The sequence below is a fragment of the Rattus rattus genome, chromosome 13, assembly GCF_011064425.1.
Source record: "Rattus rattus isolate New Zealand chromosome 13, Rrattus_CSIRO_v1, whole genome shotgun sequence".
Classification (NCBI taxonomy): Eukaryota; Metazoa; Chordata; class Mammalia; order Rodentia; family Muridae; genus Rattus; species Rattus rattus.
This window is the reverse complement of record NC_046166.1, coordinates 61,265,052-61,289,402: the sequence shown is the minus strand read 5'-3', so window position 1 is coordinate 61,289,402 and position 24,351 is coordinate 61,265,052. Positions and strand designations below refer to the sequence as shown.

The 24,351-nt window shown below is 49.1% G+C and overlaps 1 protein-coding gene across 3 annotated transcripts in view; it reads right to left on the bottom strand.

The window, feature by feature from the left end:
- Tacc1 (transforming acidic coiled-coil containing protein 1) overlaps positions 1–23,641 on the bottom strand; it is a 48,590-nt gene extending 24,949 nt beyond the window's left edge. Inside the window, exons 1-3 of one of the 3 annotated variants that reach the window (XM_032918444.1) lie at positions 23,303–23,641; positions 22,268–22,383; positions 658–1,774 (exon numbers count right to left, since the gene is read on the bottom strand). In XM_032918444.1, coding sequence (XP_032774335.1) covers positions 658–1,774; positions 22,268–22,383; positions 23,303–23,466 — 1,397 coding nt within the window. In that variant the 5' untranslated portion in view covers positions 23,467–23,641. The remainder of the gene's footprint in view (positions 1–657; positions 1,775–22,267; positions 22,384–23,302) is intronic. The other 2 variants (XM_032918445.1, XM_032918446.1) reach the window with 2 other exon arrangements.
- Between the last annotated feature and the right edge of the window lie 710 nt (positions 23,642–24,351).

Sequence of the window (24,351 nt, the reverse complement as noted above, 5' to 3'; positions counted from 1 at the left end):
TCTTGGGTCGCAATTTAAAACCTGACATGGGATATGGCTGGAACAACTAAACAAAAAGTTCATTCAGGTTTCCCAGGAGAAGCTGGGGATAGAAGGAACACCCAACAAGTTTACCAGGGTTTAACTGACCATTTAGAAACTCTCGATCGATTCTCATCGCGGAAATTTACCAATGAACTAGAAACGCACAAGGAAGCAAGAATTCACATCACCACCAACAACATGAATCACAACTTTCTGTTCTCTAAGGTGTTCCGCGTCATTCCCAACATGGTTCACCCTGCACACGTAATCCCGGAACGCATAGATGGTAACCAGCCCTGAAACCTGAATTCATTCTGTATAAAATGTGATTCATGATAAGGATTTCTAAAAACCTCAAATCTTGGTTTATTTTAAGCATTTGTTTTAAAGTACCTAGGGTATGGGGAGGTGACCTAAATACGTCAAGGTTTCAGAAATAAGGCAGAGAAATCAACTGATTTCTGAGGCTTCCTCTGCACAGAAGAGTTAGGCAGAGGAGCAAAGGCTACGGTGTAAAATGCCCTACTGTGTCTCAAACATTTATGAGTGTAATTCACGGACACCAGAAGCAGCCGCTGAACTCCCAGAGAACAATCCAGAGCACACACCCAGCGCCCAGTATCACTCACGTACGTTATTAAACGCGACTGTGCCTTCTTGGGTGAGTCTAAGATTTCATTAACATGATTACCAGTGGCAGAGCAAAAGCCGCTGCCTGTCAAAGCTGTCACCGGCTTAAAGGGGTCCCCGGATTCATCGGCGTTAATGTTATCTGGGTCAAGGTGGTAGGAACCTTTGGAGGAGACGGGCGGGGAGCTCTGCAGAACGGGGCAGCTCCCAAAGGAATTAGAGTTAGGACGACCCCATTTACTTGGGTCTAACTTGGGAGACGTCTGGGCGAGGGAGGCATCTTCAACGGTTGGGTCTGTAAGCTGCTCAACTCCTACTGGCTTACTGGAGCCATCTTTTCGTATATTGGGTGCCAGTTTGTGGCTGGGTTTCCTGCCAGGCTGCTTCGGAAGGGCACTCCTGGTCTCAACACTCCGCCCATCTTCTGTAAAATCATCAAGTTTGAGAGGTGAGGCCCTGGACCCCTCCTGCAGATCAACCCCCGAGTCACCGGCGCTGTTACAGTGAATGCTAGCAGCTTCTTTAAGGTTAAGGGGAGATTTGTGGGCCCTCAAGCCTCTCAGCAAACTAGGATTCGAGTTCTTATCAGACTCCTCAGGAATCCACGGGGAGGAAGCCTTAGGGAGAAGTGAACCCTCCATCAACATTTCGGGTTCAGAGGTGTTGTCCCCAGCTGTCTTCTTCCTCAGGGAGACAGGCTTGGGCTTTCTTAGCCTGCTTCTGCTGGGCACAGGCTCTGGGCAGGGGCCTCCAGTCTTCAGACTGACTTCTGTAAAAGCCTCCAATGTAACCCCCATGCCTCTGTTCATCATTGGCTGGTCCTGAGTGGCTTCGGGTGTGGTGGAAGGCAAGGCCTTGCCTGGGAGCACAGGGACACAGCCATGAGCAGCTGCTGTGCCGAGAGCCGCAGGGCCATCTGTGCAGTCCCTGGTTTCTATGGAAAACGGCCTCACTACTGAGATCTTGCTAACATCATGTTCCGCCTTCCCTCTGACATCCTTGACTGAGTGAGAATCGATAGTGGCCTGTGGCGCTTCATTTTCTGAAGATCTAGAACACGCATCAGGCGAGCATTTTTCAATTAATTCTGCTACCGGCTGTTCATCGGCTTCTCGTGATTCTAAAAAGAGAAGAAGAAAACTCTATTAAAGAACTCTTTTGGGGTTGGGGATTTAGCTCAGTGATAGAGCGCCTGCCTAGCAAGTGCAAGGCCCTGAGTTCAGTCCTCAGCTCCGGGGGGAGAAAAAAAAAAAGACTGGAGATGTAGCTCAGTCGTTAAGAGCATGGACTGCTCTTCCAGAGGTCCTGAGTTCAAATCCCACCAACCACATGGTGGCTCACAACCATCTGTAATGAGAGCTGAGGCCCTCTTCTGGGGTGTCTGAAGACAGCTACAGTGCACTCATATATAATAAATAAATAAATCTTAAAAAAAAAAAAAAAAAAGAACTCTTTCCCCCTTTTGTAGAGAGTCTGTACTGTGTGACTCTGGCTCAAGAAGCAGCCACAATTTCTTCTCCTCTTAGCTCAGCCACGATGGCCTAAATGGCTCCACACCCTAGCGTGACTTGTCCTTGCTAGTCTAGTACCGCGGTGCTGAGCGAAGGGAACCAATGCTCTGCTGCAGACTGTCCCGTGTGATGCTCGCCCCCTGTAGAATCCACACACTGCAGCTCAGCTGAAAGGCTGCTCACAAACACCAGGCCAGATCTCAGAATGTTCCAATGAGCAGAACTGAATCTGGGAAAGTTAAGGTCACAGCTTCTGCCTGCTCTTGGGACCCTAGTTCCTCCTGGGCTGCCTTACCCAGCTCTGATAAGACCAGGTTTTGTGCCCGGTCTTCTGGCAACTTGGTATGCTCCCATGAGTGTCTGTATGAGGGAGTCAGGGCCCCTGGAACTGTAGTTACAGACAGCTGTGAGTGTCACATGGGTGCTGGGAGTTGAACCCAGGTCCTCTGCAAGAGGAGTCAGTGTTCTTAACCACTGAACCATCTCTCCAGCCCCTGGTAATTGTAGTTTTACAAATGTGGGATGTTAGGGCTGCAGTTCATCCAGAGAGCACCCACTTATAATCCACAAGCTCTGGGTTCAGTCTCCAGCGTGAGGAATCAAAGAAAAGGAGAAAGTAAACCAAGTGGATTTTTCTTGTTTTCAGTCATGGAGTTGTAAATCTGTCCTGCCTGCCATTCCCAGACCCTTGCTCTGACACACTCCCTGGGTGTCCGGCCCTAACACCCCAGTCCTCCAAGTTCCTTCATAACCCCAGGAAAGCTGTGGTTTAGGCTGACAGGAAAGGAGCCAGGAGCTGAGCAGCCCTTTGCCCTTCAGTCTGTGACTTCTGGAGTTCTTTCCTTTGCTACCCAACCACTATCACTATCAATCCCTCTCAGAAGTCACATGACTTTGCATCTTGTCTCCCCCCCTCCTCCACCCCCTTATTCCTGCTGGCCTTTCTCATCCATGGAAATGGACCAGAGAGCTTGGTGTGAGACAGCTGACCCCACATGCTGTCTTCGGCTGTTACCCACGTGCAGACTAGTAGTCATGTTGGTTAGGAACTGAAAACGCTAATGTTGGATGTCACGCAGAAGCTGTACTGTAAAGTCTGTGGTTCAGCTTCCACCTCCAGCCTGCAGATAGCAAAGGAGTCCAGCCAAAGAACAACCTCCCGGTCGGTCGGTCGGCCGGTCGGTCAGTCATACCTTGGCCTGCTCAGGGCGGGTGCCACGTCCATAGACTTGAACATTTCTTTATCAAGGCACTGTGGGACCCACTTCAGTATCAGCACCAGCAAAAAGTCTGGAACTAGGTACTAATTTAGTTTTGATTAAACCTGCTTCAGATGCTGTACGAATTGTAGAAAGAGACAAAAACCTAACATTAAAAAATTACCAGCCAGGCATGGTAGTGCACACCTTTAAGGTCTGGTCTACAGAGTGAGTTCCAAGACAGCCAGGGCTACACAGAGAAACCCTGTCTCAGGGGAAAAAGAGAAAAACAAATTACCTTCTCAACTTGAAAGGGATCTAGTGACACATTATTTGCACTTGCGCCACCAGTTGGCAAGCGTCCCGATCCCAACGGCAGCTGCACAGCACACCCACCAACCTCTGCCCTAGATCAGAAACTCCAGGTCGAGCATCCGTCACTGTCACGAATGGAGGGGACACCCGGGACCCTGCCTCAGACCACAGTTAGCCAGATTCGGCCTTATTTCTCCTCCGAATGCGGCTAATCTACCACTTATTCAGATGCCCCGCCATCCTTGCCGAGTGCAGAGGCTCCTTCCCCACAGCCAGTGTGAGCGATAAGCCTGGTTCTGAGGAGCAGGACTCGGCCAGTAGCCTGGGGAGCTCAGGTTGGAGAAATAAATTCAAAGCAAGCACAGAGGAAATCCAAAACCAAGCCGCTTACCCATCCTGCCACAGCTGCTGCTAACAAGACACTTCGAGCAAAAGGACAGCGGATCCTCTGCTTTACCACAGGAGATGCTTTTGACACTTGCTCAACACAAAGACTGTCATGGACGTCCCTCTCTCCTTCCTTAGAGTATCGTGTGTGTGTGTGTGTGTGTGTGTGTGTGTGTGTGTGTGTGTGTGTGTATCACTGGGTATGTGTGTGTGTATATATCACTGTGTGTGTGTGTGTATCACTGTAGGTGTGTGTGTATATCACTGTGTGTGTGTGTGTATCACTGGGTATGTGTGTGTATATATCACTCTGTGTGTGTGTGTGTGTATCACTGTGTGTGTGTGTGTGTGTGTGTATAGAATACTGGAACATCAAAGACTAAGCTAATTAGAGTCTAGAGCGTATGCTAAGCATATTCTGAGTTAAAGTACAAGTTTATATGAAGCCTTTTTGAAACCTTAGAAAAAAGCAGATATCACATAAATTTGTTTTAATTAAAAAAAGTATGTATGCATTATGTAAAAATTGTGCTATGCAACTGTGTATGGATGTGTGTGCATGATGTGTGTGCATGTGTGCTATATACCTCACGTGGAAATCTGAGGAGAACTTTGTGGGATAAACTTTCTCCTTCCACTTTTTAATGGATTCCAGGGACCGGACTCTGGTTACCAGGCTCACAAAGCAAGCTCCTTTACCCACTAGACCTGTTTTTGTTTTTAATTACAGTGAGTGTGCATGTGTGTGTGTGTGTGTGTGTGTGTGTGTGTGTGTGTGTGTGTGTGTGTGTGTGCACATACTACAGTCTGCATGTGTAGTCAGAACACAATCCAAGGGAGTCGGGTTTCTCATTCCATTGTCCTAGGGACTGAACTCAAGTTGTCAGGTTTGGCAGAAAAAAACCCTCAATTTCCGAGCTGTCTCTCCTGACTGTGTCAGGAGCAAGGTTTCCCTCTGCAGCCCGGGCTGGTCTCCGACTTGGGGCAGTTCCCCTGCAGCCACTTCACAGTGCTGGCATTACAGGTCTGAGCTACCATGTTGGCCTCACAAAGTATTTTTGTAACTCAAGAGAAATGCTCAAAATTGAACACAGAGAGCCTACTTTGTTAGTTGCTCTCAAATTCATAACCTCATCTGAGGAAAGATAACGGGCCGGGCCGGGGAGGTGGCTCAGGTGGTCACGTGCTTGTCACACAAGCACAAGGACCCAAGTTCAGATCCACACCCAGGCAAGAACCAGGGTAGGATAAACTTCTGCAGCCCCAGCACTGGGTGGGAAGGGGAGGACCCAGCAGTCCCCTGAGTTCACTGGCTGACACCTCGGCCAGCCATTGGGCTTCAGGTTCAGTCAGAGGCCTTGTCTCAAAAGATAAGTGAACCAGAAACGATCCCTGCCAACCGCCAGCCTCCACACGCAAATGCACACATTTCCCAAATAAACACATCCACATACAAATGAAGAAGGGCAAGCAGTCGGAACACGGCACACGCGTGCACCAGGGTTCCGGGACTGCCATCCTCACCAACGCTGAGCTCACTTCTAAGCTTTGCAGAGAAATGCTGCCCGTGGGCTCCTTCCCCATCTGCACATCTGAGCACACTGCTGCTTCCTCTCCTTTGGCTACAGACAGACAAATGACCCCGTTCTTCTGTTTCTAAATATGTAATATTACCCTGAGAAAAACAAGCCTCCTGTACCTCAGGCTCACACGCTGGCTCTGACTGACCTTAACGTTCACAAGCAGCTCATGCCCAGTGGCTACGGGATGAGGACTGACAACCACAACCACAGCAATCACAGTTAGAAGTCAGGAACACACGACTTTACTCGCTCCTTGTGATGGTTCGAGTATGCTTGGCCTGGGGAATGGCACTATTAGGAGGTGTGGCCTTGTTGGAGTAGGTGTGGCCTTGTTGGAGTAGGTGCGTCACAGTGGGCGTGGGTTTTAAGACCCTCACCCTAAAGCCAGTCTTCTGTTTGCTTTCCAAACAAGATATAGAGCTCTCAGCTCCTCCAGTACCGTGCCAGCCTGGACACTGCCATGTTCCTGCCTTCATGATAATGGACTGAACTTCTGAACCTGTCAGCCAGCCCCAATTAAATGTTGTCCTTAGAAGAGTTGCCTTGGTCACGGTGTCTGTTCACAGCAGTAAATCCTAAGACACTCCTTTCCCTACTATTTCCCTCATAGCATCTGCTAGTGTAGCATCTGGGGTCTGGGGAGTCCCAGAGTCAATGTGAAGGAATTATCACACCTGAAAGGGTTACAGGACCCTAAAATTTGTAGGCAAGCCAGGCCCTGGGGAGCTAAGAGACCAGCATCTTGTAAGCAGGTGACGAACCCTTTCGACTAACTGAAGGCACCTACTGTAAGGTTAGGACGGTTCAGCCAGTTGATGCTGGCAAATCAGGGCACTGCTGTAGAGAAGACCTCATACCCTGGAAGCTATTGCTTGTACGAGGGTATGTGGAGAAAAGCAAGCTATCTAGTAACAGGAAGAAAGTTATCATTTCCGCATTTCAGAAGCAGCAGCTTGCTTCGTGACTATCAAGGCGGCAGCATCTTCTCAAGGAAAACCTGGCAAGTTCTGAGACTCTACAGGTCTCCCACGTACAGGCTCTCCAGAAAACAAACAAACCAAGAACACGAAAACCTTACCCACAATACCGTTCACTTCTCGGTACCAGTAATCCGAACACACATCAGCAATTAAAATCCCAATACACGGGCTGGAGAGATGGCTCAGTGGTTAAGAGCACTGACTGCTCTTCTAGAGGTCCTGAGTTCAATTCCCAGCAACCACATGGTGGCTCACAACCATCTGTAATGGGATCTGATGCCCTCTTCTGGTGTGTTTGAAGAGAGTGACAGTGTACTCATATACATAAAATAAATAAAAATTTAAAAAAAAATTCCAATACACAGCTTAGCGTGGTGGCACTGGCTTGTGATCCCAGCACATACAAGGCAGAAGCAAGAGCATTCAAGTCTGAGGCCAGACAAGCTACAAAACTGAGACCCGGGCTCAAAAATCAAAAACAAAACAGACAAGTGTGCGCGTGTATGCAATGGTCAAAGTAATTATTGACACGGCAAAATATCCTCTATTCTATATGTTCTATTCTATAGAACAGAGGCTACCCCTTTGGGAGCTACTCTCAAGTCTTTTACTGTAAGTAATTTCTATGCGTTAAACTGTAGGCAAGAATTAAACGATTCCCCAATATTATAGAGCTGCTGCTATCTGTGGTCTGGATGTGACATGTCCCCCATGGGCTCATGTGTTCAAACATCCCAGTTGGTGGCGCTGCCTCGTGTAAAATCTTGAGGCGGCGAAGCCTTGCTGAAGGAAGTGGGTGGGCGGAGAAAGCTGAGGCTTGACTGCCCAGCCTCCCCACCCCCTTGCTTCCTAGGAGGAAGCAATGAGACCAGCCACAGGCCTTCCAGCCAACACAGACCATTTCCCCCAGGAACTAGGCACCAAAATAAGCCCTTCCTCTATAAGCAGCTTCCGTCAAAGTGTTTTATCAAAGCCCTAATAAAGAACCAATATACCTGCCCTCCCCTTGTCCTAGAAAGACCGACTCCTGACATGACTGCAAGCATTTAACCCTATGTGGATGACGACTTCGCTACATAGATAACTATGGTAAAGTATAAATATTATAAAGTCTAATTTGTAAGTCAAGCACCCTAAGAAGACATCAGTAAGCTAGCCATAAATATTCATGCATTCTGTAACTGTGCGTTTGATAAACTACAGGACAGAAATATTCGGGAAAAATTGCAACTGTATAAAACACACACAGATCTTGAAATGATCTTAGGTATCATGAGTCATCGAGAGGAGGTTTTCAGGCACATGGGAGGAAGTGCAGGAGACAGGCAGCCCATACCATTTCATGTAAAGGAATGAGGAACTGAGGGATAGCCCTTCTTAATAAAAGTTGGATGCTCTCTCTAGCCACCTCAGCTAACAGACTGTTACAGAACCATGAGGGACAGCACAAGCAGTCTTTATTTCTCTCTATGGTAACCCCAAATCCAAGAGTAGTGGTGGTCTTTCAGAGTGCCCCCCACCCCAAGGCCCATACTTATGAATGCCTGGTCCCCAGCTGGTGGAACTGTTTGAGAAGGATTAGAAGGTGTGGCCTTATTAGAGGAACTGTGTCACCAGGGGTGGGCTTTGACCTAATTAGCTCTCCCTGCCTCCTGCATCGTAGATAAGCAGCTTTAAAGCCATCCTCGTGAATCTAAATTCTCTTCATTCCCGAGAGGAGCCTCAGTACCCAAACAGGATCATAAGCCAAAAAGGGGGGTTCCTTCCACCGCAGAGGTTCAACACTGAGGCTCAGAGCCAAGGCCATTCCCATCTGTTAGAGCCGCTGACAGACAGCAGGCTTCCAAGGCTCGGGACAGAAGCTGAGTGTGGTGGTCCACGCCTTTAATCCTAGCACTCAGGGCAGAGGCAGGTGGATCTCTATAAGTTCAAGTCCAGCCTGATTTAAAGAAAGAGTTCCTGGTAGCCAGGGCTACACACACACACACACACACACACATACACACACACATACACACACACACACCTAAATGAACAAAAAAAAAGACAACATAGAATCACAGGGTCAATGCCTAGTAACAACCCCGCAATGCCACGCGTCTGGGCACTCAGAGGAATCCGAGCAAGCAAGACCAGCTATCTCTACTAGGAGTCTACCTCACAGCTCTCTCTGTCCTTAACTGAGGCAACCCCACAAATTCAAACAGGCTGGCCAACCGGAATACATGTCACTAGAAATCTCTGACAGCTAACTAAGAACAGGACCCTAGATTTCTGGCCAAATTGTGTTCTACGATATTGAGGGCACAGACTAGGAACACGTCACCGGGCTGAGGGGCCCAACACCAGCATCAGCATTTTACAAATCGAGGGACTGACTGCAGGCCACAGGACATACAGCAAAGCAGTACTCAACCACTAGTTCAAAGTGTAAACTCAAGTTACTGGGCTGGGCATGGTGGTGCACGCCTTAGATCCCAGAACTCAGGAGGCAGTGGGAGACAGAGCTCTAGGAGTTCAAGCCCAGCTTGTCTATGGCTGCATCCTAGTGAGACCCAGTCTCAAGAATGAATGAAGAAATAAATAAATCTTTAAAAAAAAAAAAGTTTAATTGGCTGGAGAGAGGGCTCAGTGGTTAAGAGCACTGACTGCTCTTCCAGAGGTCCTGAGTTCAATTCCTAGCCACTATACGGTGGCTCACAACCATCTGTAATGAGATCTGATGCCCTCTTCTGGTGTGTCTGAAGACAGCTACAGTGTACTCATATACATAAAATAAATGAATAATTCTTAAAAAAAAAGGGGGGGGGGCTGGAGAGATGGCTCAGTGGTTGAGCACTGACTGCTTTTCCAGGCCCTGAGTTCAGTTCCCAACAACCAACTGGTGGCTCACAACCATCTGTAATGGGATCCAATGCCCTCTTCTGGTGTGTCTGAAGACAGCTAGCGTACTCGTATGCATAAATATTTTTTAAACAACTTTTAATTGCACACACCTTTTTAAAAACTCCTGTACCTGTGTATTCACATGCTCAGGTGTGAGTATCTACAGAGGGCTGTCTTGGGCGTCACCCTCAGGAGTGCCAACCACCTCCTTTGAGACAGGCTCTCTCACTGGTCCAGAGTTCACTGGCAGGCTAAACTGATCACAGAGGGCTCCTTCTGTCTCTGAACCCCATCCCTGAAGAGCACGCCACTATGCACTGTGTAGTCAGGGCTCGAACCCAGATCTTCACCTTTGCAATGCAAGCACTTCACTGACAGGGCCGTACTGGAAGCACACAAGAACTACTGAACGCAACAAAATGGCTCTGGTCCTGCAGGAAACAGCACTGTACACAGGTCTGCCGTTCTAAGTAATCTCTCCTGTGTTGCTCGCAGGGACCCACCCTTGAGGTGGCAGATCGCACTGCCACTTTTGGATTGTAAATCCTTCTGGAGGAAGCCCACATGTGCTAGAGAAGTTCTATTTACAGAGAAGTGAAAAACATGACATCACCTCTTCCTTCTCTGACAGGAATAACCACGCATACGAAACAGCCTAGGGCCGCTCCCTAGCGCCAGAGGCTTTCCTCCTCTTCTCCTGCTTTGGTTTTTGGGGGCTTTGGGCTTTATTTGCATTCTGGGGACAGGGTCTCATACACTATACAGCCTACACTGGCATCAAATTCATAATCCTCCTGCCTCTACCTTTGCCTAACTTTGGGTTTTTTAATTCTATTTTTTAAAGTTGAGTTGGAGCTCAGTAAAGGTAAGTAAGTAACCCTTTAGACACAAGAGAGAGAGAGTGGGGCAGAATCAAGATGTTCTCTGCAGGACATGGGCGTGGGCTTTCATTAAAAGATGGACAGATAAACACGAGGCCAAGAGTAGGGGTGCTAAGGTCATGTTCACTCTGAACTCTAACCTGGTGTCTTCACACCCTCAACTCACGCATCTCCTGCCTTTGGTACTAAAACTCTGGAGAAGCCAAGCAGTGTGGCTCACGGGAATGAGCCAACACCCAGAGGCCGAGCGAGGAGGGAAGACTGCATGATCTGAAGCCAGCCTAGGCTACAGGGCTGGAGAAATGGCTCAGTGCTAAGAGCACTGACTGCTCTTCCTGAGGTCCCAGGATTCAATAACCAGCAACAACATGGCAGCTCACAACTGTCTGTAACTCCAAGATCCAACACTCTCACCCAGACATACAGGCAGGCGAAACACCAATGCATATAAAATAAAGATAAGTTAAAAGAAAATAAAACAAAAACCAATCTCTAAGAAGCTGTGTTGTTAGATAGGATATTTATAAAAAAAAAAAAAAAAAAACACACAAAAAAATCATCACGACCAAAAGCAACCAAGGCAGAAAGGGATCATTTAAGCTTACAGTTTATAGCTCAATGTGGAAGGAACTTGAGGCAGAACTCTGTGCAGGAACTGCAGCAGCACAAGCCATGGAGGAACACAACTTACTGGTTTGCTCTTCACGGCTTGTTCAGCCTGCTTTTCTAACACAACACAGCACCACTTTCCCAGACAGGGGTGGCACCACCCACAGTGAGCTGGGTCCTTCCACACCAATCATTAATCAAGAAAAGGTGTCACAGACTTGTCCATGGGCTGGTCTGCCCGGGCATTCCCTCAGCTCACAGCCTCTCTTCCTAGATAGTTGGATTGGACCAAGCTAAGGAAAAACCTAACCGGCAGCAAAGCCAAGGCCAGGCGGTGTGGGAAATGAGTCAACAAATTTCCCCAGAGACCTCAGTCCACGGGGGGCCTTAGCATTCTGATTCCCTGTAGCCCACCAATCTGAGAGCCCAGTGCTCCCCACTGCATGGCTGGGAATCTCTCTCATGCATATTTATACAGTAAGCAGTGAGGTAGCTCGGCTCCATGCTGACAGCTATTTCAGGACCAGCATTCTATCTCCGAGGCCCTTTCCTCCTGGAGACCCCGCGGGGCCCCACTCCACACTGCCCTTCTCTCCCATGCAGAAGTCCAGGGTGTCAGGAGGGAAAGTGGCTCTAGCAGGCAGCACCCCTTTCTGCTCAAGTGGTCTAACCTGAGGAGAATGGTAATGAGGGACACATCAGCATTTCTGACAAGTGTCCAAACCTTGAGAGGATTTTTGTTTTTAAACCACCAACTACTTGTCTGAGCTTCTAGTGCCTCTGACTTCCCTCAAGTTGCAAGTTAGACTGTGTGTTCTCAAGACATTCCCTCTCCCAAGGTAAATCACCACAAAAGCCAAGGCCGCAGTCCTTAAATGGAGACTGAGAAGCAATACATTACATTGTCCAGGGACAGAATAAGTACACTGCGGAGCTCACATTCCCTTGACAATCCTATGGCCCCAGGTCACCAAGAAGTGTGGAGACCCATAAGTCAAGGCAGAATGTCTCCTGAGGGCCACTATCCTATCAGGATGTCTTACCACCCAGGGCAGAACACCATCGCTAACTCACGCACTCACAAGAGTAGGAGCCCACTGTTGTAACCTTTCTTCTCATGTCTGAATTAGCCAGGGACTGAGGGCAAGTTCAGCTATTTTGTGTTTTGTTTTGAATAGAGACAGGTAGTACCAGCTGCCCTACCATTCTTCTGTTCTGACAGAGGCCCAGTCTCAAGTCACACTCGGGCCCAGTGGCACCTGCCTATAATCCCAGCACTTAAGACAGGATGATCACAAGTTTGAGCACAGCCTGGGCAACACAGAGAGACTCTGTTTCAAAACACACACCAATTTGTGCATACACAACATAAAGCTCTGGGTGTTAAAATGGGGGTGGGGGTAAGTCCACTTGATGAACAGACAGAACTGGTCCCAAGGTTAAAGAAAGCATCTCAAACAGCATTTTATGCTATTTCATTGAAAAAGAGACCCAAGAGGCTAGAGAGACGGCTCGGCGGTTAAGAGCTCTTCCAGAGGTCCTGAGTTCAATTCCCAGCAACCACATGGTGGCTCACAACCATCTGTAATGGGATCTGATGCCCTCTTCTGGTGTGTCTGAAGAGAACAACAGTGTACTCATACAATATAAACAAATCTTAGAAAAAGAGACCCGAGAGAACAGGCGTGGGCTGGGGGCAGGACTCAGTATGCGCTGAGTCCCTAAGATTCTAGCCCAAGCACAATCTGTCCCCCAACTGGAGATAAGAACTCCCCTCTGAAGGGCCATACTCTAAGGAAAAGAGGAGGACTGGCCAGAAACTGCCTGCCTACCAGCAAGCCTAGGCCCTCTCCAGAGAAGCAAGAGCATTACTATGCCTTTCCTCTCAATAACAAGGTGCCCCTCGGGACAGGAGCCACCCGGATCTAACTGAGAACGTGTTCCAAGCAGAGCAGAGATCCTCTACCCCATCAGAGGTCAGACAGCCCTCAGCACTAGGCTACACTACCCCAGCAGGAAGAGCAAAGGCAGGAAGACGCGTGCTAGCAGATGGGGCTTCGGTGCAGAGACCCCAAACTGTGGAACTTCAATCCACTGCAACCGAACAGCCATGGCGTGCAATCTCCTCAGAAATAATTACTGGAGGATTCAAAATACCAACTGCTTCCTTCATAAAGCAGCAACCACCCACGCAGCCAGGAAGCTGAGGCTGGTGATAAAAGAGGAAGAGTGCTTAGTGAGGAGAGACGCAGACATTAGGTGCACGAGGCACCTCCCCAGCAGGACGGCCATCCTGGACCCAGGAAAGCCTTACAGAAGAGCCCTAAGGCAAGAAAGCTGGGAGAAGTTTGTTGGTGTGGAAATTACACCCTCTGGCATAGCAGGAGCTTTTCGCGACCAGCTGTGGCGTGGAGTTCCCAGTGAGTCTTCACCTCCCGGTATTCACAGCACTGGGCTGGCCTGTGTCACCAGGAGGGTGCTGTGGAAGGCACAGTGTGACCTCTGAGGCCCGAGACCTGCTTGCTAGTGAGGAGGAAGTGAAGCGGGATGCTACACTGTGAGGACGTGGAACCAACACTGCAGGCCCCACATGAGTGCGTGAGCTCCATTCCTCGTAGCCAGCAACAGCTGGTGAGAAGGTCTGCCTTTCTGGGCTGGGGACATGGCTAGGAGAAAAATCACTGTCTTCCTCGGGTGAGACCTTGGTGTGATCCCAAAACAAAAACTAAACCAAAAGTCAAACCACCCTTCTCTCGACCTAAAAATAGGTGCTGCGTCCCGGAGACTCCCCACATCTCTTCCCATAACCCACTCTCTCACCAGACAAGGCCCACCCAGAGAAGAGACTGACCCCTTCCTACTTCATTCTCACTGAAGAGCTAACACTCATTTTGGGACGGGGAGGGGGGAGGAAGGGGGAGAGACAGGGTCTCTCTATGTAGCCCTAGCTGTCCCGGAACTCCCTATGTAGAATGTAGATCAGGCCAACCTTGAACTCAGATCCTCCTGCCTCTACCCCCAGGGAGTGTTGGGACAAAAGGCCCGGGCCACCACACCTTTGATAATAAACAAAACAGTCCAGTGCGGCTGCACCAGCTACCAAGGAAGACTCCTGCTTCTGTTGTTTGTATCTAAATTGTGCAGTGAACTCCTGCTGTTCAGAACCCCCAAACGACACTCTGTGGGGTGTGTGTGTGCGTGTGTGTGTGTGTCTGTGTGTCTGTGCACGGATGCCAAGTTCACAGGTACCCACTCTGCTGTCACTCAGGAGGGTGCTTTTCCCCAGCACACACCCTGTTCTGGCAACATTTTAAGGCCTTTCACTTCCTCTTGGCCTTCTCCAACAGTGAACTGGGAGTTGTGGGGGGAGACTCACAAATTCCCTGGAGAGGAAAAGCTGTGAACGCATTTCTTGGAGCTCTGGGGTTTCCACCCCCTCCTCCCCACCCTGTAACTCTGAAGACGTGGAGACGGCCCTGTGCCCCTGTGCCGGCTCTGGTGCTGTGTAGCTCGGGTTGGTCTCAATCTGTGCTGTCCCCCGCCCTCCCGTCTCACTCAGCTTCCTCCTTAGCATTAGCCTACTGTGGGTTCTACACCTTTCCAAAGATACTTGACACTGAGTTAGAGTGTGAGTGTGAGTGTGTGTGTGTGTGTGTGTGTGTGTACGGTGGGTGGGACCGGGTAGTGAGGTACGTGAGGTACGCTATGTGCAGATCAGATAGATCAGATGGTTCTCTCCTCCTACCAGGTTGGTTCCAGAGATCAGTCAAATCATGGGGCCCAACCTGCTGGGCCATCTCACCCTTGAGATTTCCCACCTTAAAAAAGCTAAGTTTTGCTCAAGGCCCTGGGTTCGATCCCCAGCTCCAAAAAAAAAAAGAGCTAAGTTCTGACCAAGGTGCACTGCTGTCAGTCAAGGCTATCTGCCCCTGACTTCTCAGGTTTTCAAACAGAAACCACATCTCGACATCAGTTACAATGGAAATGCTATAAACAGAAACTACCTGCATCTAAAAACCCCTTAATAAAGAAATACAGTTAAAACAGAAAGCCAAGGTTACGTGAGCATCCTGCAGTGGGAGCCAGGAAACACGTTACCCTCCCTGCCTCCCAGCAACGCAGCAGAAAAGAGGCTGCTGGACCCCTGTGGTGCAAACATTTAATGGCACGCAGCATGTGGGAGGCTAATGCGGGAGGACCGGGCCAGCCTGGGCTCAAGGAGACTCAACCCAGCCTCAAAAACAAAAGGAATGAGGAGGAGAGGAGAATTTAGGGGCTAAGGATGCAGTTCAGCAGCAGAGCGGTCAGAGTTATCTACCTGCCCTTGTGAAGCAGCAGAAGACCCTGCTATTACTGAGTCTGCCGCCAAGAGCAAACCCGGAGTCAGTCAGGACTAACACACAACACGGAGGCTGGGTGGCTACAGTCGTATGCAGTTAGCAACCTTGGCCATCACAGCTCCAGGAAGATGACTGTTTGGGGGACAAACTGTGGCCTCCCAACACTATTCTGATTTCGGGGAGTATGAGAAACAGTTACATCCCAAGGTTGCCTACAGATAGGACTGCTGCTACAGGGAGATTACCGGGGTTCTTGTGGGGAGGGAGCCACGTTTTGTTATCTTTTGAGACAGGGTTTCTGTGTAGCCCTGACTGTCCTATCACTACGTAGACCTTAAACTCAGATCCTCCTGCCTCTGCCTCCTGGTTGCTGGAATTAAAAATGTGGGCCACCATTCCTGGCTAGTTTTGGGTTTTCTTTGACGAAGGGTTTCATGTAAGCCAGACTGCGCTTGAGCTTACAGAATAGCCAACGTTGGCCTTGAACTCCTGACCCTCCTGCCTTGAGAGTACTGGAATTGTCGGCTCACCACCATGCCTGATTTACACTTCGTCCGTCACCCCAGACCTACTGTCACTGAAAGTGCTTTAGACCATACTCAGAGTTCCAGTGGGGCATTCAGGACCATCCCCTAAGCGCCCTGTCCCTGCCACCAGAAATGAACAGAGCACATTAGCAGTTTTAGTGGCTACCCGGGTAGAGGAGAAGTGCAGCTCTGGAATGAGTTAATTAACCCTTATTCTTAAGCCTTGCCTTTGCTACATCTAAAATGTGACTTGAAAGTTACTTAAGTCTTCACTTTGCACAGGTAAAGGTGGTTCCTCTGCCCTGGTGTTCTCGATCAAAGAGCGGAAGTACTTCCTCTCATAGCTTCCTCTCATTACACTGAGACAACAATCCTGACTCCATTAGGGAAAAAAAAAAGGAAATGTAGCAATGCAGCTGGGGGGTGGGGGAGAGAATGTAGCATGTGGCTAGGGGGTAGGGGGCACGTAGCATGCAGCTGGGAGGGGGGAAGTAGCATGCTGCTAGGAGTTCTTAAACATCTTATGCTATAATCACATAAAAAACTAAATTAAGCTGGGAAAAAAAGGCATTAATTAAGCATTAACCTGGGACATGGTACAAGGGGCCACCCGTGTTAAACTGTTAGACTAGGTATATTTAAGGTTTTTATTAGTCCCACTGTGTTTATAGGAAATTCTAATAAAGCAGAGAAATATTCAAGTAAACCCTGAGGAAAACAGACTTGTAGGTTTGAATGAACCACTTCAGCATGTTAATGAATGAACAATATTTGTGTATTTGCTTATAAATAGGCTCAAAGCCTTAGAATAATAAGTCTGGGGCTCAGATTTCAGCAAGATCTGTGTTCTAAGACTTAGACATATATAATTTATATATAATTCCGATAAATGCGCCATTGCAATTTACTCAAGCTCAGGCCCCAACATCCCATTAGAAATACTGAGTAGGAACAAGTTCAAAGTCTCTGGTGGTGACGGCAGAGATGGCTCGGTGGTCAGGAATTGTACTGTTCATGCAGAGTACCCTGTTTGGCTCACAACCACATGTAGTGGCAGCCCCAAGGCTCTGGCAGCCCTGGGCATCTGAGCATCCTAGTCCATGTCAAACCCACACACAGACATAGAACCAAAAACTAAACCCAGCTCCATTTTTAAATGGCTGTGTCTGTATTTGTGTTAGATGATCCCACTTCTCCGTGCTTTCTCGTTTTTTTTTTTTTCTCTTATTTCTTTGTAACTCTCCGAATCTTTTAGTGAAAGTCATTTAAAACTCAAGTGCACTGTCAGCAAAGGAGACGACAGGCAGTCAGACCCAGCCTCTCTCCCTAAGGAGGCCTTTCCTGACCACAGGGACACACGGGTGGGACTTGGTCGACAGCGCTCCTTTGTTAGCCGTAGTCCCTAGTCACACTCTCAAAACAGCGTAAGTACATAGAGAGGTTAACAAGCCTCTCCAGTCCCAAGTACTCGACCTGTCACCAAGATAGAAAGGCAGCCACGTGGGAGACCTCAGCACACTACCACGGCTATATTCCCAAACACCGTTATTTACCAGCCCTAACGTGTTATTTCACCTAAGTTTTTAATACCACAATATTATAATTTTTTTCAACCATACACTTCGAGATGAAATTTTCCTTTTTTTTTTTCTTTTTCTTTTTTTACTGCCTGGACCTGGATTTGTAGACCAACTGGCCTTGAACTCAGAGATCTGCCTGCCTCTGCCTCCCAAGTGCTGGGATTAAAGGTGTGCACCACCACTCTGGGCTCAATAATCTAAAACTTTTAAATCCTCTCTCCCTGGAAGCCCCCCCCCAAAAAAAATAGGTGACCTGATTTGGCCTTGAGCATGGTTTGCTATTTCTGAATCTAAATACCAAAAGTACGTCGGTCATTGAATAATTCTGCATTCCTCACATGAACACCAGCAGTAAATATCAGTCGGTAAACTCCCATTTCTATTCCACACCTCAATGTGTTCTAACATAAAAAATGACGAGACGGATTTAACTAGATATCCAGGGATAACGCGGAAGTGGAGACTTCTACATTAATCAGCCTTCTTCTTCTCGCCAACTACCTTTAAACGTGAGCGTGACCACAAAGGGAGGGGTCCAAGTGACAAAGGCAATGTCTGCAGGTCTTCTGTCTGTTTCTTTTGTTACTGTTGTCTTGACAGGCTCTCACTATGCAGCTTGGGCTGGCCTAGAACTCACAAAGGTCCACCCCGCCTCTGCCTCCCCGGCGCTGGTGTACAGGGGTGTGCCACCATGCTAGGCCAGCTCTGAAGTTTTTATAGGCTGAAGGAGCTGACAGGCCTGCGGCCACTAACCCCGTGAACACAAGCAGCAGAAGGCCCTGCTATCAGATTGCCCTTCTGAGTAACACAAGCAAGCAGAGGGATGTGGGGGATGGAGATGAGGAGGCCTCCTCTAAGCTCTTTCCCCTGAGGGAGTTCCTTCACCAACATACATCCCAGCAAAGACTAGCTAAAACCAGCCAATAAGAAGGCTCACCATGAAAAGGTATAAGTCAGGGGTCTGAGTTCCATCCCTAGGATCCACAGAAGGCTGGATAAAAGCTAACTCTGTGGAAGTCTGCTGTATACACAGACACACACAGACACACAAACACACACACACACAAACACACACATACACAAACACACATACACACACATACACACACACACACATATACACACAGACACACAAACACACACACATACACAGACACACAAACACACACAGACACACAAACACACACAGACACATACACACAAACACCACACACACAAACACACACACTATGGCATGTGTGCCTCTTCCCCACAGTAATGATAATAGTGACTTTTTTTTAAAAGCACTTTAAGTGGCTGGGTATGGTGGCACACCCAGGCAGAGGCAGATGGATCTCTTTGAGGCCAAGAAGGGCTACACATCTAGTTCAGACGAACACAGTGAGACCCTGTCTCAAAAAAAATAGGTGAAATCAGCTTAAGCAACCTTTGTTGGGAAAGACAGACAGCAAATACAGCCACTGGTTTGGTATTTTCAAGAAATATTTCCAGCTTAGTCTGGATTTATTATATGTTCGGAAGCCAACTTTTTTTCTGTGTGTTTAAAAAAAAAAACAAACCACAACCCTTATATTTAACTCCTGGCGTATAACTATCATAAGAGGACCCATTACGAAGAATTTCTAAGTTCTTGAAGCAGTTCCAATATAAAGCAAAACTGTGTTTTCCTCCAAGTTTAAACAATTAGGAAGCCGGTGACAGAACTGGAATATGGGACTATCCTACACGTGTGCGTGAGGGTGACCAGGCACGAGTCGCATGAAGACGGCCCTACCCAATTTGTATGCGCTGTCTAACCACCATGTTAAGAAAACACAGAAAGTCAAAAACAAGATTAACTATTTTGGGGAAAAATGAAACATCCGGTTCAAGAAATTAAAACCTCACGGTGAACTGACTCAAGAATTTTTGCCCAGTGAAACCATCTTCAGCCAGACCTGAGCTTCAGCTGTATTCTCGAGACTGACTTTGTGTCTGTGACAACACAATCCCCACTTTGGACTAACTCCACAAGATCCTTAAAAGGCCAGACACTAACCAGACTCAGGAGTCATCCCACTGTCTCAAGACCTTAAACTGAGGGATTTTATAATACCCAGGACCGTTCCCCAGACTATACACCGCCAGTCTCCTCCCTAACGTCACACTCTACAGCATGGCCTACCCTGGAGAACTTTTCTGATCCAAGACTCTCTGAAAAGAAAACATTTACTCTGAATGAGACTGTGAGAGCCACAGAAACAAGAAGGACCAAACAATTGAGTGTCTGTGGCTGGGGCTGGGGGGTGGGGGGACTAGGCCAATCCGGGCCTCTATTCATTTAGTGAAGAATCTGGCAGATGGATTAGCCTAGCAGTCTGACAGAATGTTGAGGGAAGGAAGCTGAGGGTGATTCAAAGAGGCTTTCAAACAGCTACATAAGTCTTACGGGCTTTATTTAAACTTGATGAGAAGGACCACAAAATAGTCCTTTCCCACATCGAGACCTCCCTCCCAATCTGCCCCTGTGGAGAAAAGAAAGGAAATCTATGGGGATGGACAGCATCTTCACTACAGGAAACGCCACTGCTCAACTTGGCCACGCACCCCTCTGTAATGGGTCAGTCGGTGTGGACAGACAGCCCTTAACCCAGAAGCAGAGCCAGCCCAGAGCAGTGAAGGCATTGCTCCATTCTCAGCGGGATACATGGCATGGAGATCTCCATTTCTAGGAGGGAAAACAAACTGCAGAAAACCTGATGGTTTCCCAGTGAATTCAACTCCTCCGTGACTCAACCCGCCCAGGCAAATAACCGAGCTAAGCTATAGGGGTAAGAAGTTCTGTAAGTTCAAAGTTTGGTCTACACTGCAGGTCCCAGGGTAGCCAGGGCTACAGAGTGAAAGTCCTGTCTCGATGATGATGATGATGATGATGATGGTGGTGATGATGGTGATGATGATGATTATGTAAGTCAAATCCTTATGAGAATGAGTTGAACTGTGTCTCCCAAGAAGATATGTCCAAAGTCATGATTTATCAGAAATGGGCACTTACTCGGAACAGTGTCTTTGGAGGTTGTAATGCAGTTAAAATGGGGTCATACTAGAATAGAGCATTAAACTGAATGACTGGAATCCCCACAGCATGGCCATATGAAGACAGACTTACAAGGAGAACCCACCATGTCTTAAGGCCCAGGGACGGGACGTTAGGCTGCTGCAAGCCAAACACCAAAGACTGTTGGTAACCAGTCCAAGTTAGAACAGACAAGAAGCAAGTCTTTCCTGAGCCTTCAGACGGAACATGACTTTGCCCACACTTCAGATTTCCCACCCCCGAACTGTGAGTGAGAATGGACCCCTTGTTCTGAGCCACTCGGTTATGGTGTTTTGTTCAGATGCCCTACAGCTGCTCTCCAGCTCGCTCAGAAAATCAGATCGTCATCATGGCATCACATGGCCCTTCCTCTCCCCTTGCTGACTTCAGCTCCCATTTCTACCCGCAGCCTAGTTATCCCTCTTGGGCACACTGGCCTCTGCCCGCTCCTCCAGAACCACACCCCAGGGCCTCACCACTTACGGGATGCTTCTTTGCAAGCACTGTTCCCTTTGCTGAAAGGATTCTCCTCCCAATAATACACACACGTTTTGTCTCCTCACTTCTCCCCTTTTAGGACTCTGTTCAAGTCAGCTCCTCTAACTTCCAGCATTTACCGGTCAGGCCCACAGGCCATACCTCCTCCCACCCCCGCCCATCCTTCTCGACAGTACTTAACAGACCCAGACAGGTATTTTGCTTTTAACCCGTAAAGGTTCCATTCTGTGGTGGTTTGTATGTTATGTTTGGCTCAGGGAATGGCACTATTAGGAGGTGTGGCCTTGTTGGAGGGAGTGTGTCACTGTTGTGGTGGGATCTGAGACCCTCCTACTAGTTACCTGGGGGCCGGTCTTTTCCTAGCAGCCTTCAGATGAAAACCCAGCCCTCTCAGCCATGCCTGCCTGGAAGCTACCATGCCATGCCCTCTGCCTTGATGATAATGGACTGAACCTCTGAGCCTGAAAGCCAGCCCCAATTAAATGTCCTTAAAAGAGTTGCCTTGGTCATGTGTCTCTTCCCAGCAACGGAACCCTGACTAAGACAGCTTCCCTCCAAGGCCAGCCTGGGCTATCTGAAATCCTGCCTTTAGAGAAAAAAAAAAAAAAAAAGATTTCCATTAATGTAGTGGGTCAGAGGCATTGAGAACTAAAGGGCAGGTACTAGTTTGGACTGAGGGGTAGGGGTGGGGGTAGGGAAGGACAGTATGTGTGACGGATTTTCTTGGTTAGACTGAAGGGCTCCCCACTGGTCCTCTGCTGGAGAAAGGCAAGCAATTTTGAAACTGCCTAAGATTCCTAACTCAAAAATCAACTCTTACCTATAATTTTGGGTCTAGCCACACCCTTGTAGAAAACTAGTCTCTGAAATCTTTGAGGCCAAATCTAAAACATAACCAGCCCAGACACTGCTACATTTTTACTTATTCAGGGTCTAGAAGGAAGTCTTAACAGGAGTGGTTGAAAATATAATCTCATACTCCAAAAGCTTGATCTCTAGTCAGAGAATAAAGCAAACTTTGGATCATCAAACGATCAAAAGGTTTATTTTACAAAAACAAGAAGCAAAGGGCCTTCCAAATCAGCAAGAACTTTAGGGCAACCTCTTCTGGAGCAAGGAGCCAGTCCATCCTGTCTGAAGTGGTCCTCACTGCACACACATAACACCCCTTTTTTTTGTGTCCTTTTTTTCCCCTTTCCTTAAGTTAAAACCGAAGAGGTAGAAAATTCAAGTTTTGTTACCTTGGGGTTTGGCCTCGGGTTCTGACAATCCTAGTGATGAATCACAAGACTCCTTGAGAGGCGATCTGATTGGAGTTTCAGCTTCAGGAGTCTCAAAATTACCTTCAGAATCCGAGCTGCCAGGGGGGAAAAACGAGGCATTACCACAGTCAACGGTATTTCCAACTGCCTTTAAAATGTACTCAGCCACAAAAGTGCAAGTACAGCGCCTCTAACTTTACAACCAACCAATCCTCAACCCAGCCTGAGAAAGGCTGCATCATTTTCAGCGATGCCCAGCATCCTAGCTCCCCGAAATCTCTTTCGTCCTCTGGAGCGTCTCACCACGACCACTTGTTTTTTTAAGGTCATCTCTGCCTTTTATAACCAGAAAAGAAAAGAAAAGAAAAAAAAAAAACTTCCCAATCAACTCCTTTCCTCACCATACCCTTTTCCAGGGGCATAAAATATCGCCCCACCCCCAAACTAAGCCAGTTCTAGCTATGCTGTTTTCCCTTGGTAGGCCTCTACCTGTCTCAAAGTCACTGGAGGCTGAAAATGCCGTCACCTGCCTTCCACAATCACACGTGTGACAGCTCAGCAGAGACCACCATTTCTCACCAGCTGCCAGGGGCCTGTCATCACGCAATCCTCTTTTTACCAACGCTGCATTTTAGGACACTGCGGGGCCAAGAAGGGCGGAGGAGCGATTTCTTGCCCACAAGGGGAAAAGCTCCAAATCCCACCTGGCCTTATCAACTGACACTAACCGGTGTGGCTGCGTCGGAACCGGGGTGTCGACGCTTAGAGAAAGCGACCCAGGCAAACCGGGATGCGGAGACTGCGGATTCGGGGCTGGGTTCAGAAAGCTCACAGCGAAGACAGGGGACGAAAAGCACACGGGCAGACAGAACATCCCGAACTTTCGGGTACACAGCGGGGACCCGGCTGCGGGCAGGACGCAGCAGAGCCCGGAGCACGGTTGCGCGCACACAGCATGACCGCGGTGGGAGGATGGCGCGCGCCTGCATCTCGGCTGGGATGCGGTGTACTTGCCTGAAACTCAGGGATTTGGTCTCGGCTTGCGAGTCCTCTTCCTCCTCGGGGTCGCCTTCGGGACCTCCAGCTTCGTCCTCTCCCGCGCCCGAACCGCGCACCGCGGACCACGTCCACTTGGCCCACTGCACGGGCGACAGGATCTGCCAGGGACTGAACGCCATGAGCGCGGCTACCGCCCCTGCGGTGGGGAAACGGCGGCCTCTTCCTTCAAAATGGAGGGGCCTTGACAGGCGCCGGCAACGTCGCCGGCGACCCGCGGATGTGGCTCAACGAGCGCCGTCGGGCCGGGCGCAGCGCTTCCTCCCACGGCCCCGCAGCGCCGCTCGCCCCGCTCCTCGGGGGCCGCCGCGCCGAAGCTCGCCCCGCGCGCGCCCGCCCGCCTGCCTCTCCCCAGCCCAGCTCTGAGACGACAGGCTCTGGGGTCCGCTCCCGCCTGGAGCAGCCTCGGCCGCTGCGGAGCCGCGCCCCTGGAGCCGCCCCTCGGACCGAACTACTGGCGCGGCGCGCGGGGGCGGCCGCTTGGAAGCGCGCTCCCCTGCCGCGCTGGTCGCGCCCGGCCTTGGGCAGGGGGCTGCTCGACGCGCTCGCCCTCCTGGCGGGACCCGCGCCTGCAGCGCTGCGCGTTGCCGACATCCATTTCCGAGCGTGTGCGCGCCGCGGCGCCGTTCCTCTTCCCCTTTTATGTGAGCTTCCTGCCGCTAGGACTTAATGGCGTGACTGACACTGCACCGCACCGGAGTTAAGCCCCCTATTTAATTAAAAAAACAAACAAACAAACAAAAACACTCGGACTCTCTGAAGAGTGTTGTACCCGCTCCTTGGCACTGGTCATCTCCATCCTTGTTACTCCCAGGATTTGGAAAGCTCACGGGCAAGACAAGAATTGAAGATGCTTGCTGGTACCAAACCGCACTCATGGGGGCCTCCGGAGTGGCATGACCTGGGATAGATGCAAAATTGCCCCCTGACAAGACAGCCTGAGCGATTTCCCGTTGTCCTTTCTTTTCATAACTTTAAGCTTTCTTTTTTTTTTTTTTTTCCTGATA